Raw genomic sequence first — 14,283 nt, 5'->3', positions numbered from 1 at the left:
AAGACAAGCTGGTGAATGAAGCTGGGTCAGTTGTACCTAGGGTGCCGCTGTTAAACCAGCCACCGCAGCCCTTCTCAGGTGCCTCTGCTTGAATATTTCCAGTGACTGAGGGATCACTACCTCCTTAGGCAACATTTCAGGGCAGTTCCACCAATTACAAAGGTTGACCTGAACTTGAGCCCAGATGGATTTGGCTCCCTCCCCCAGACCCAGGCTCTGCCACCCTGGGTAGCCTAGGCCCACCCTTGTGACCTAGAGAGATGACAGAACCTCACTTTTGCATGCTGAACAGCCAGGGGCCTTCAGCAACCCTCAGCACGAGCTCATAGACTCTGGTTATGCAAGGCTGTGCTCATATGAAGCCTTTGTGGGCCCCCCCTTCATTCTGGTGCCCAGAGAATGCTGCTGCCACCTGCCTTTGTCAGGACACGTCTCCATTTGCAGACCTGCTGCTTTTACTGACAAAAACGACTCAAGCACGTTGAAAACAGATCGAATGGTGCAGCAGCACGTGGAGCGAGGGGGAACTTCTCCCGCTCCCCCCCACCCCACAGTCCCATTCCCCAGACACAGCCACTCTGCCAGTTCAGTGTGTATCTTCCAAGTCTTCATCTCATTCCCATCAGACTGGATGTCTTGGGCATGCTCCCCGGGGGACACGCGTGGCACTGCCTTGTTCTCTTCATCATCCATATCAGGGTCCAGAGTCGGATTATACCCATAATTGATTTAAAAATTCTTCCTATTGATTCGCTGCTCTGTTTTTACAGTAACAGGAACCAATGCTGCAATGAACATCATTGTGTGTATATTTTTGGTGCATGTGTATAATTATTTATGAAGTTAGATTACTAGCTGAGGAATTGCAGAGCCAGTTTAAAATTTTCTTGGTAGACAGAGCCACACAGACTCCACCGGAGCTCCTACCAACTCTGTCGAAGCATTGTGCTTTACGCTTATATTAATGTCACCATGGAGCACAGGGGATTATTTGTCAGCTTCTTTATGCTTGTGATTCTAGGGAACTAGTGGTCAGTTAGGACTCCCGGGTCGTTTCTGCACAGACTCGTGTGCAGCGGCCTCTGGTTAATAGAACTCGGTTATGTGGCTCCTGTCCACACTCAAGAGGCACCACTGCTGAGCGATGGTGAAGAACGGAGGACAAAGGAGATGATGATTGGTGGGAGGGATGGGGGGAGTTACTGGGAGGGGGTAGGGAGCCGAGAAGCCCAGCACCTGGTGTTGTATCAAGACCCCCACTCTGTCTCCCTGGGACCTCCCCAACCTGAGTCTGAGCCAGCTGCCCCAGGTCCAGCAGAGCCCCACCCCCAGGCTGACGCATATCTCCTGGTTGTACCCAGACCACTCCATCGGAGGAGCCAGGCCGGCCCCAGACGCTGACCCCCCAGGCTCCGTGTGTGGATGGCTTCGAGGGGCCGGGAGAGCGGCAGCGGGCCCTCAGCGCGGTCAGCGTCCTCACCAGCGCACTGGAAGGTCAGCACTGCCCACTCCCACCCCCAGCCCCCGTGTTGTCCAGACACTCCCCACTTCTGGTCTCAGCCTCGTTGTCCTGACCGAGCCAGGCTTCCCCCAGCGGCTTGGCCTGCCTTGCACGTCCCCACAGCCGTTCCAGACTCTTCTGTCCGTGTCCCCTGGCCCAGGTGTCCCTTCATCTGTTTCAGCTTGTTCTCTCCTGTTCCAGACTCTTCTGTCCGTGTCCCCTGGCCCAGGTGTCCCTTCATCTGTTTCAGCTTGTTCTCTCCTGTACCTTCTCAGGAGCCATGGCTACGTTTCTTCCAAACATTCCTGCAAGTGTCCCGGCTAGTCCCGGGTGCACATCGATCTCACCTATCCTCCCCCAAGCATGTCCATGTCCACCTGGGTACATCCTGCCCCAAGTCTGCCTGCTCTAGCCTCACCCCAGCCATTCCTACATCTACCACAGGCTTTTCCAGGCTTCCCGCGCCTGTCCCAGCCAGTCCCACCCCTGGTGACCCACATCCCATCCATCTGAACTTGGCGTCCCCCGACTCATCCCATATGAGTTCACTTTTTTCTGGCCTGTGCCCGGTACCCCCATCTGTTCAAATACATCCCAGATGTCCACAGCTCCCCCGACCTGTTCCATCCTGGGGGTCCTTCATATCTGAACTGGCCTGTCTCAGATGTTGTTCTCCTTGTTCGTTGACAGTCTGTCGTCCTCCGACTGTCTCTATGTCTGTGTGGAGCTATGGGAGGACAGCCCACATCTGTCCTAATCTTCCCTGTCCTGGGTTTCCCCATATCCATCCTAGCCCCCTGTCCCCATGGCCCTCTTCTCATATTTTCCAAGGTAAGGGCTCGGCACACAGGCTGCCCTTCCCTTAGTCTTCCCTGTCCCTTTCGCTGTCACCCTGTCATGTATCGGCCCTGTCCTCTCTCCGGCTAAGTCATACGTCTTTTCTAAACTCCCACGAGTTATGTGTGACTCAGTCAGCAAAAACTGGCTCACTGGCTGTGCCCCCAGAGTTGGAGGAGTCCCACCGCAAGTGTCCGCCCTGCTGGAACCGCTTCGCCCAGCACTACCTGATCTGGGACTGCTGCCCGCTGTGGATGTCCATTAAGCAGAAAGTGAAGTTCATGGTCATGGACCCATTTGCTGACCTCACCATCACCATGTGCATCGTGCTTAACACGCTCTTCATGGCTTTGGAACACTACAACATGACAACTGAATTCGAGGACATGCTGCAGGTTGGAAACCTGGTAAGGGCCCCCAGAAGCTGCCTCTAAAGTGGGCGTCCTGGCATGAAAGGCTCTTGGCAGGCGGTCACAGTCTTCATGGCTCAAGGAGGAGGGATCCAGAGCACAGAAGGATCTTCTGCTGGGGGAGTCACTGTGGAAGGCACCTTGATGTAGGGGGTTTCAGGATCGGCTTTTAAGGAGCTAAGAGATGTAATTGGGAGCGAGAGGTTGGGGATAAAGGTTCATGAATACGCCCAGAGGCTAGAAAGCCGAAGGGAGGTGGAGGTGAGCCTAAAATGTGTGGGGACAAGAGGCTGGGCAATAGTAGAGGGAGGAGGGAAGTGTATGCAGAAAGAGGCAGTTCTCTTACAGCCAGAGCTCCCGTAGGTGAACATCAGTGTTTGGTGGTTGGAGGAGAGGGTGGACGGGTTGTTGGATGGAGAGCAGGAGGGACACAGGGATAGAGAGCGGGCTGGCTGGCTGGCTAGACAAATGGATGGGTGGACAAATGCATGGCTGGATGCTGTGGGTAAACCACACACAGCTAGATTGGAATTCTGACTCAGCTCTTACTAACTATATGTGACCTCAGACAGATCCCTTAGGCTCAGTAATTGGCACAGAACATATTTGTGGAATTTAATAATAGTAAAATTAGCATGGCAACCTCAGCCCCATAGGATGCTGATGAGGACTGAATAAGATAATGTGTGTGATGTGCTTGGCTCAGAGTTTGAGAAACAATAAGCCGTAAAGATAAATGGTGTCTGTGGTTATTACCATTGTTAGGATATTAAAGAGGCCGTCCCTGGAAGTTGGAAAGTTTGGGTTCTAATTCTGATTTTTTCCCTCTGGAGACTAAATCATGTTCTACCTCTTCACTAGAAAGACGGGCAACTGAGGCCTGAGAGGTGACACAGTGGTGACAGAGCTGGACATGTAGCTACTGTCCCTGGACTCTGAGCGACAGAGCCCTATTGGCCTTGTGCCGGTAAACCCAGGGTCAGCTGTTCCCCAGGGGATCCTCGGGCAAGGCTGGCAAAGACCCCACTGGCCTCTGAAAGGGGCTGCTGGGATGGTCACTGAGTTTTGGGGGAAGGCAGGGTCATTCGCTCTGACCTCTCACTGCAGACCCAGCCCTGTGTTGTCCCAGCTGCACAGGTGTCGACCCCCACCAGGAAGGCTGGTCTCCCACACTTTGGGGTCTGAGGATTATCTTCTCTTACTACTTTCCGTACCTAGGGCTCCAGGTAGTTCTCAGCAGGATCTACTGAAATTTTCTCACAAGCATGGGTCCATTTGCTACCATTCTACTTGTGTATGCGAATGGAAGGGAAAACCGTATCTCAGTCTATAGGAGCCACAGAACGCGGCTGTGGCTCCCTTGCCTTGGTCTGAAGAGGGCGGTGACGTGGGGCTGCGGCCCATTGTGGTTCTGATGGGACGCGGCCGTTGGTTTGGACGGAGCAGCAGGTGCGGGTGATGCAGGGCTCTGTTCGCTTCCCTGCATCATTAAGGAGTGATTGGATTGCAGTTGTGTTAAAGTTGTGGTCCCAGCATTACTAATAGGTCCCACAGTTGGGTTATAGCTGCACCTTGTTCTGTTTGGATGGCGTCTTTGCTAGTACATCAGGTTTTCATTGTCTTGCAGCTAATATATTTTAGGTGGCTTAAATAGTAAATGGAAAGAAACCAAACCACAAAAATAAGCATGAGGAAGTAATCTTGGTGTGGGAAAAGCCGTTTGAAGAGTGCCACTAAAGACCAATTCCAGAAATGGAAAGCTGTATAGGTTTGAGTGACTTTGAGCCCATTGTATAATCAAAGGTAAAAGGTGACTGAAACTTCTGTCCCCAGCAATACAGTAGACAAGAAAGCCTGGAAAGCCCCTGGCTGTGAAACAAAAACACAGGGAACTGTGTTCTTTGCCACGCACGGCAAAGGTCGTGAGAAAGTAACCAAAGTGCCCGAGTGCCAAACACAGAGAGGGACTTAGGGACCATGGCAGTGAACATGCGAGGGACTTCTGTAGTTGCCCCGGATGGGGTCGGGGGAGGGAAAAGTGTGAGTAAGGGTTGGAACTGCGTAGTCCCGGAGGAACGTGACCTTGCCTTCAGTAAAATGGTGAACCAGAAAAAATCCACACACTGACGCCGGGAAGCAACGAAGAAGGAAGCTTATTGGTCTCAGCCAGCGATCGCAGTCCCTCGAGGGCGGTTTATGGCCTCAAGTATACAAGGTGGGCAAATGTGGGTTTACAGTTGTTCATGTGGGAAATAATAAAATAATTAACAAATAATCATACAAGAATAGACTCTGTCTCATGCCCGTAGAACTGTAAACTTGCCTCAATCTGTATATATTAAAAAAGAAAAGTTGGAAATTAATGAGCTAGTCATTCAAGTTAGAAAAAATAAATAAAAACTCAAAGGAAATTAAAGAAAAAGAAGAAAGACATAAATTTAAAAGTGTAACTAAAGAGAAGTTTGAAAAAAAGACATTTTTGAAAAGCTTAATAGGCAAACTTTCAGCGAGATTAAAATAAAAAAAATGGAAAGCACAAATAAACAAATTAAGAATGGAAAAAGCAGCCCTGGCTGGCATAGCTCAGTGGATTGAGCACGGGCCTGTGAACCAGACGATTGCGGTTCGATTCCCAGTCAGGGCACATGCCTGGGCTGCAGGCCAGTTCCCAGCAGGGGACTCACAGAGGCAACCATACATTGATATTTCTCTCCCTCTCTCCTTCCCTTCCCCTCTAAAGATAAATAAATGAAATCTTTAAAAAAAAAAGAATGGAAAAAAGCATAACTACACAAACAGCAGAGCTTAAAACACAGTGTAAAAATTATAAAAAACTTAATGCCTATAAATATTTTTAAAGATTTTATTTATTTATTTTTAGAGAGAAGAGAAGGAAGAGAGAAAGAGAAGGAGAGAAATATCAATGTTGCCTCTCATGTGGTCCCCCACTGGGGAGCTGGCCCACAACCCAGGCATGTGCTCTGACTGGGGATCGAGCCAGCGATGCTTTGGTTTGCAGCTCAATCCAATGAGCTACACCAGCCAGGGCCACCGCCTGTAAACAAACTAAGCAAAAATTTTTCTAGAAAAATAGAAGTTACCAAGAAGAGATATTTTTTTTAAATATTTTATTTATTTTTTAGAGAGAAGGAAAAGGAAGGAGAAAAACATCAATTGGTTGCCTCTCTCACAACCCCAGCTGGGGTCCTGGCCATTACTCAGGCACGTGCCTTGCCGAGGAATCGAAACTGGTAACCTCTAGGTTCACAGGCTGGTGCTCAACCCACTGAGCCACACCAGCCAGGGCATCAAGAGGAGATTTAACATCACAAAGAAAGAGGAAAAAAATAAACAAATTCAGCAGTGTATGGTTAAGAAAAATCAAATAAATAATGAGAAAACTCCTCATGATCAAGTTGGGTTTATTCTAGGTATATACCTTCCCTTTGGTGTCTAAAAAGCAGCTTTAGTAAAATTAAACTCTCTGTGGTAAGAACTCTTGGCAAACTAGAAATAATCTGACAAAATATCTACAAAAATCTATAATAAATAACATGCTTGACCATGAAACGTTAGCAGCCTTCCTGTTAAAAGTCAAGGACTGGCCCCTGCTGGTGTAGCTCAGTGGATTGAGCGCAGGCCTTTGAACCAAAGGGACACCAGTTCGATTCCTAGTGAGGGCACATGCCTCAGTTGCAGGCCAGGTCCCTGGTAGGGGACACATGAGAGGCCGACACATATTGATGTTTCTCTTCCTCTCTTTCTCCCTCCCTTCCCCTCTCTCTAAAAATAAATACATAAAATTTTTAATTAAAAATTAAACTGTGCATCGATGTGATAGTGAAGTTGATAATAAGCAGTAAGGAAGATGCTATCATTATTATCCCTGTTTTACTGAGGGAACAGAGGCACAAAGCAGACAAACGACTTAACCAAGGTCACACAGCCAGGAAGCGGTGGAGCCAGGATTTGTACGGAGAGCCCAAGTTCTCGCCTAGCGCACTGCATCACCTGTCTCCCTGCTTCCTGTCCACACGGTGCAGGCGGTGCCCGTCACCATGGTCAGAGAAGGGAAAGAGGAAGCAAACAGGTCTCACGTTCTTGTCCAGATTAAGAAAACCTACAGAAGGACTAGGAGGACTAATAAGACAGTTTATCAGTATGGGCAGCTACTGGCACAATTTACAAAGATGGGTTCTGTCCTGAGCCACTGTGATCACGTGGAGAGAGGGATTTTTAAAGTTAGCGTTTTTAAAAACGAGTCATTGGAAGCAACCTAGGTGCCCATCAGTAAATGAATGGATAAAAAACAAAAACCACAAAAACTGTGGTACATTTACACAATGGAATTCTATGCAGCAGAAAGAAAGAAGGAGCCACAGCATGGATGGAACTGGAAAGCATTATGCTAAGCAAAATAAGCCAGGTGGTGAAATACCACATGATTTCACCTTTAACAGGAACCTAAGCAACAAAACAAACAAGCAAAATATAACCAAAGACACTGAAACAGAGAACAGGCTGACAGTGTCCAAAGGGGAAAGGGAGAAGGGCTTGCAGGAACAAAGATAAAGGACACATGGACAAAAAGAAGGGAAAAGGGAGGGAGGTGGGGAAGACTAAGGGAGTGGGCTGGGATGGGAGTAAAAGAAAACTGTACTTGAACAACAATTAAAATAAAGTGAAAATAAAAAGCTAAAAAATCCAAATTGCAATAAAAACCAGGAGGAATCTAGGAATAAATGTAGCAAAAGATCATCAATTTTATTTGAAAAAAGTTTTTAAAAACATAGAAGATTTAAATTAGGGCAGAGGTGTGCCTTTTTGTGTCATGAAAGTCTCAATACTGGAGGGAGCTCAGTTCTTCCCAAGTTAATGTAGACATTTAATGGCATTCCAGTCGGAATCCCAACGTATTTTTTATGGGAACTGACAAGGTAACACTAAAATTCACATGAAAATTGAAGTCCATCGGGGTCAGTTAGAAGTAAGGTGGGGAATGTACCTTCCATGTGCGTGTTAGGATGTACTATGAAGCTATAGTGATGAAAACCATATAGTATCGAAGCAAAGAGGGAAAGCTGGACCAGTGCTACCGAGTCAAGCACTCGGAGATGGGGATGCGAATCTGGACACTTGATAAATAATGGAGATGGCATTAGAAATCAGCAGGAAAATGAGAGATTATTTAATAATAAATAACGCTGGGCACAGGGGTTATCTAGAGGGAAGAAAATACATTTAGGTCCCTACCCCAAATCATACTCATTCATTAGTTGTAGGGAATTGGATCCAAAACCTGTGATACAGCAAAATTTTTAAGCTTTTAGAATAAAAGTGGGGAAAAAATATTTAAAATCCTGAGGTTGGGAAGGCTTTCTTCAACAACATAAAGAACTTATATCATGAAAGGAAAGGTTGATAAATGTATTTATATGAAAATTAAAAATACCCATAAAATAAAGCATATAATAAAACAAACTGAAATCACTACCATAAGCTGGAAATTGATATTGCGAAAAGCATTTAACTAGAAAGCCATGAAATCCAGAAGAGCTACTGAAAGCTTACACATCAGTGAGGAAAAGAGGGACAACCCCCTGGCAAAAAGACAAGCACAGTGGACAAAGGAAAGGACAGGCAAATCACAAAGAGGAAACCCAGATGGTTATAAACAAATGAAAAGAATCACAGAGGAATGCAAATCAGGACAACACTGAGATTCTGTTTCTCACTCCTGAGAGAAGGGAAAATAAACTTCCATGTGTTGACAAGGATGTGAAACAGTGAGAACTCACACTTGGTAAGAGTGTGGATTTGGTACAACCATCACAGGGAGCAATTGTACAATCAGGTAAATGACAGCTGTGCCTTCCCTATAACTTAATTTCAGATACAAAGTCTCACATGTCTCTAGGAGACAGGTCCAAAAATTTGTTAGGGAAAACTGAAACAGATATAAATGTCCATCCCTCCATTGAAAAGCGGGTAAATAAATTATGGTATATACATACAATGAAGTACTGTACAGAATGAGAATAAATACATACACAGTCATACCTCAGTGCTTGTCAGCCTCAGAATTTGTCAAACCCTGTATTGGTTGCATTTTGATGAGAAAAAATTTTTCCAGCACTTGGTGCTTGCTCAGGACTTGTGGCACTTGCTAGAACGTTTATTTATAAGTCACAGTGCCACCCTGCAAGAGAAAATGCTCCACCATTCTGTACTCAGCAGTCTCGGCACTCATCACCAGTTCCAGAACAAATTAACGTTGAGTACTAAGGTACCACTGCACGTGTATCAGTATGGGTGGGTCTCATAAACATGCAGTTTAGAATAAAAGGAACTTTGCGAAAACGAATATACATTAGGGGGGAACCCCCCCAAAACCACAATGATCTTCTGGAGGGTGGGCCCCTTTTAGCCCAGGCTTTCCCTGCTGGGTGAGTGTTCTAGGAATCCATCTTACCAGTATACCAACTGGTGTTGTTGTGAGAGGCTGCGTTCAGTCTCAGTGAATTTCTTGTGAAGACTCTTTCAATGCATTTGCCCATTTCAGTGGGTGATTTACAAGTGCAACTGCCCATCCTACACAGTTAGCGTTCATCGGGTTTTGGCCAAAAATGGCGTGACCCCCATACCCTACCCTCCCTATTCACCTGATCTCACCCCAAGAAACTTTGTTTCCCTGGTTGAAAAAAGTCCTCAAAGGGAAACGTTTTGTCAATACGGAAGGCCTGAAACAAAAAATGCCAGAAGTACTAAAAGGCATTGAAATCAACAGTTCAAAAACTGTTTTGAGCAGTGGGGAAAAAAATCTCAATAGGTGTATTGTATCAAATGGAGAGTCCTTTCAAGGCGACTGAAGTTTAAACATGTGAAAATAAATACACATTTTTATAAATAAATTCCGTGATTTGGGGGGGTTCCCCTCATACAACCTGGCCCATTTATATGAAACTTATAATAATGCAAATACTACCTATTGTTATCATATGCATTAAAACTGTACAAAAATGCATGGAAAAAGTAAACATGAAATTCAGGATGATGAGTACCTTGGAGTGAGTGTGGTACTGCAGGTGGCTTCAGTTTTACCTGTGATGGCACAGGGCGGAGTCTTCGTGGTAGAAGCTGAAGTACTTAGGTTCAAAGTCAGGCCCCATCATTTGAGCCGGTGGACTGACTTCCCTGCTGTGTCTCAGCCCCGCTGTCTGTAGCATGAGGATAGCACCAGTGCGTATCTCGTATCTCGTGTGCTGGCTGAGTGATTTATTGGATGTAAAGCACCGGTGTGGTGCCTAGCATGTAGCAAATACTCCTTAAGTCTTTGGTATTATTCCGTGAGGAATAATAAAACAAGGTTGGATGAAAAACATGGCAAAATGTTCATAGTGCGTGGAGTTTGATGGTAGATACAAAGGTACTCATTGTATTATTCTGTGCTTCTCTAATGCTTAAAATATTTTGTTACTTTAGGAAATATAATGACAAAGGTAAATGGCAAGCCAGGAAAACTGTTGCAATGCATAGAGTAGACAAAGAGATTATACCCTAAATATATAAAGTATTATTTACAAGCAACAACAACAAAAAGACAAATACTATAATAGAGAAAATAAGCAAAGACCAGGAATAGGCAATATCGCAAAAGAAGAAATACACAAGTCAAAGAAATGCCCACTGAAACAACCATAAAACAGGGCCTTTGCCCAGTATCAGAGTGCTTATAGAGAAACATTCACACGCAACTTGTGGAATTATTTAAAAACTGTCTCTGGGCGGTACTGAGCAGTATTATGTGTCAGACTCTCTAGTTAGGACACATCTATGTGTTCAGTGGAATGTCCCAGAACGGAAGGAAGGAAGGAAGGAAGGAAGGAAGGAAGGAAGGAAGGAAAAATGATGCTATAGACAGGGGTGTCCAACCTTTTGGCATCTCTGGGCCACCCTGGAAGAAGAAGAGTTGTCATGGGCCACACACTAAATACACTGCTATGCGTAATCACAAAAATATTTCACAATGTTTTGAGTACAGTTATGATTTTGTGTCGGGCCGCGGGTTGGACGCCCCTGCACGGTGGATCCTATTTCATTGGCGTGGAAGGATATTCACAAAGTGCCATGTTTTAAAAGCCAGTTTACAGTGGACACAGCATGGTCCCATTAAAGACATACGCCAAGGATCCCCCAAAGGCCGCCCCCTTCCAGGAGAGCCTCCATTAGCACCATAGATCAGTGGACCGCCTGCCAGCAGCCAGGGGAAGCGGGTCCCCCACACATGATCTGTCTGCCGGACCCCAGGGAGCCTGCGTGTCCCGCGGAGTGTGCGTATCTGAAGGCCGCCTGCCGCCCGCTCCCTGGGCCTGGAACCCCCAGCGGCTCTGCCCCGTACAGCTAATGCTGCCCGCGGTCACAATAATCGCTCCCTCGTAGGAGCATCCACTTTACATCCATTAGCTCTAACTTAGAAAGCGCCTATGGAGCTATTATTATCCCCATTTGACATATGAGGACACTCAAGGCTCAGAGAGTTGAAGGAACTGGCCCAGATCACACAGGGACGCCCCGTGCTTTGGAACTGGGTCCGCCTGCCATTCTCTGCACATCTTGAACCACCCAGCTCTGACCCCCGGGCCTCAGAAACCCTGGAGTGGTCGTCTGGACGGAGGAGGTCTGGTTCCAAGCTCCATGCGCTTCTAAAGCAGTTGCCCACACATTAGATTCACCTAGATGCTTCTTTCCATCTTGGCTCCTGGGCCGAAGTTTAACTCGAATCACTGGGGGTAACGACCTAGGTATCAGCCTTTTTTAAACTCCCTGGGTGATTGTCAAGGGCACCAGGTTTGAGGCCCAGTGTTAGCGCTTGTCAAACTTCACATCTGGGGATCTAGGTCCAAGTGCAGACTCTGCTTCCACAGGCCTGGGGTCTTCCAGATCCTGCCTTCCCCAAGAGCTCCTGGGTCGTGCTGTTGGTTCTTTTGCTCTTCAGCTCCCCAAAGGCATCCCTCACGAGCCTCTGCCGTCGTTTCTTGTCTTTTTCTCCTGACTCCGGCGCCCCTTAATATCTGCTACCTTGCTGCCAAAAGAGCTGTGACCTGGGTCAAGTGAGGCAGATCTTTCTGAGCTCCTTTCCCCCCAAATGATCATTTGCACCCCGAAGCCTTGCAGACAGGCCTTAGGAACACACACAAGTGGGTTGGCACTGTTCGAGATGCAGAAAGACAGAAAAGGCCCCTCCTGCTGAGAAGCTCACGGTCCAGCTCAGAGGAGACTGAACGAACAGAGACATAGCTACATATGTGTGCATCAGATGCAGGTATGTGAGGGAAAGGAAAATAAAACAATGAAGAGGAATGAGCCGTGTGGTAGGAGGGGCCATGATGTTAAGTGCCAGGAAGGCTCTCTCACTAGGTGGCTTTTCAGCACAGACCTGAAGGGAGTTGAGTCCATGGATTTTTGGGGTGGGGGGCATGGGCAGTGATCCACGGAAACTGAGCAGCAAGTGCAAAGGCCCTGAGGTGGAAACAGCAGGCAGGGAAGGTGGCTAGAAGAGTGGTGGAGATGGGGTCAGAGGGCTGGGAAAGGTATGGGTGCATACCCCGGACACAGGCTTGGGTGCTGGGGAAGGGGGAGGAACCCAAGGACACCTCTCCATCTGTTAGGGCAGCTCAGGAACTGGAGCTGAGGCTGAAGGATTTGGGCTGCTGTCTTTTGTCCCAAGACCCCAGCTTGGGGAGGAACAGTTCCCTCTGGGCACAAGCACTAACGAGACCACTGGAGTCGGGAGGGCTGGGCAGGCAGGAGGTACCCTGTGTGACAGTGCAGAGGTGCCCCGCCGCCTGCCATCCTGGGCCAACAGCCATCCCCCGCTTATGTCCACTGGGGCACACCTGAGCAGAGAGAGGGGTGCAGGGCTGGTCCTGAGGTGACCAGCAGGCGCCTCTCCTTGCAGCACGGAGCCCTCTCAGGGTAGATGCCAATGGCAGGGTGCCCCCTTCTGACTGCTGACCCCAGCAAGTCCCTCAGCTATGACCTTTTCTCTCACCTTCACCCCTCCCCTCCCCACAATTACTGTCAGTCAGGCGCCACCCCTAGGGTTGGCCTGGCCCCCTGACCTCAGTGCTCCCTGCAGAAGACCTCAGTGCCCCCCATTCTACCCTGGATAACCCGTGGGTCCTCCACATGCCCAGGGAGGCTTGTGAACAGACACCAACTTCCCTCCAGCCTCACGCTCCCAGGACATCCCCTCCTCCTCTGGGAACAATGGCCCCATAGTAACAGCCGGCACACCTCGGGGCAGTTGGCCGTGTCTGTGGCTGCCTGGCCCATCATGGCATGGGCTCCTTGACCAAGAGTCTCTGCTGGCCAGGTCTGGGCAGCTCAGGACTCGTGAGTCCATGAACCAGCTGAAGCCCAGTGGCCTCTGCCCTGCTCAGAACCATTTCCAGAAGAGAGAGTTGGTCCCACTAAATCTCGAAGGATGGCACTGAGCTCACCTCTGGTTCCCGAACTCACCAGCTACGTGGCCTGAGAGAAGTTACTCAACCTCTCAGAGCCTCAGTTTCCTGACCTGGAAGAGAGGCATAGTGATACTTGCCTTGTCGGGTTGTTGCACGGATTAAAAGAAGCAGCATGTGCAGAGCATTCTAGCCCACCCACCTCTTAGGACGCAGGCCCCCAGGAGGCAGTGGCTGGTCACCACTGCAGTGAGAGGAGTTCAGCGTGTGGGGGAGGAGGGGCAGGCACAGCACGGACAGCGGTCTGGAGCCACGAGAGCCATGGGTGTTCATAAGAATGCATGTATTTGGCACATGTGGAGCGAGGACACGTCTTGTGGCAACTGAGGCTGGGCGGAGTCTGAGGCTGGGTCCCCTGCCCTCAGGAGCTTTCTAAACTGAGTCTCTGCAGAGCCCCTGATGGGCCCAGCTGTTTCTGAGAGACAGGCTGGCAGGTCGTGCTCGCTGAGCCAAAGAGAGGGCTGGGGGCACTGGGCCAGAGGTAGCCCCCAGGGGCTAGGCCACAGCCAAGCGAGTCCCCACTGGGGGCCCAAGTGCAGGCAGAGCTGGCAGCCCAGAAGGGAGACCCTGCTGGAGCGAGCGTCAGGAGGCAGGGGGTCTTTCCAGCCCAAATGTGGGAAACCCCTGATTTCCATTCCCTCCCCAGGTCTTCACGGGGATCTTCACAGCAGAGATGACCTTCAAGATCATCGCTCTCGACCCCTACTACTACTTCCAGCAGGGCTGGAACATCTTCGACAGCATCATCGTCATCCTCAGCCTCATGGAGCTGGGCCTGTCCCGCATGGGCAACCTGTCGGTGCTGCGCTCCTTCCGCCTGGTACCCGACTGGGCCCTGTAGGGGGGGGGTGGGGGCACCGAGGCACATCTCCCTTCAATGTGACCGCTCCGTCATCCCAGGTCTGAGCTGCCATGCCTTCGCCCAACAGCTATTGGCTAGGTACCCCGGGTACCAGGCCCAGTGCTGGTGATGTGGGAGGGGGGGAACCCAGGGGTGGGTAGGACAGAAGGA

General features: G+C 48.9%; 1 protein-coding gene across 1 annotated transcript in view; it reads left to right on the top strand.

The window, feature by feature from the left end:
* The window catches only part of SCN5A (sodium voltage-gated channel alpha subunit 5), a 77,880-nt gene that overhangs the window by 29,941 nt on the left and 33,656 nt on the right, over window positions 1-14,283 (top strand). The window contains exons 12-14 of the mRNA XM_037030611.1: window positions 1,362-1,494; window positions 2,507-2,745; window positions 13,918-14,091. Of these exons, the coding sequence (XP_036886506.1) occupies window positions 1,362-1,494; window positions 2,507-2,745; window positions 13,918-14,091 (546 nt within the window). The remainder of the gene's footprint in view (window positions 1-1,361; window positions 1,495-2,506; window positions 2,746-13,917; window positions 14,092-14,283) is intronic.

This window comes from Sturnira hondurensis, unplaced genomic scaffold (genome assembly GCF_014824575.4).
Source record: "Sturnira hondurensis isolate 20B ecotype Veracruz unplaced genomic scaffold, ASM1482457v3 Scaffold0020787, whole genome shotgun sequence".
NCBI classification, from domain to species: domain Eukaryota; kingdom Metazoa; phylum Chordata; class Mammalia; order Chiroptera; family Phyllostomidae; genus Sturnira; species Sturnira hondurensis.
The sequence above is the reverse complement of the archived record's forward strand: the minus strand, read 5'-3'. Positions and strand labels throughout refer to the sequence as shown.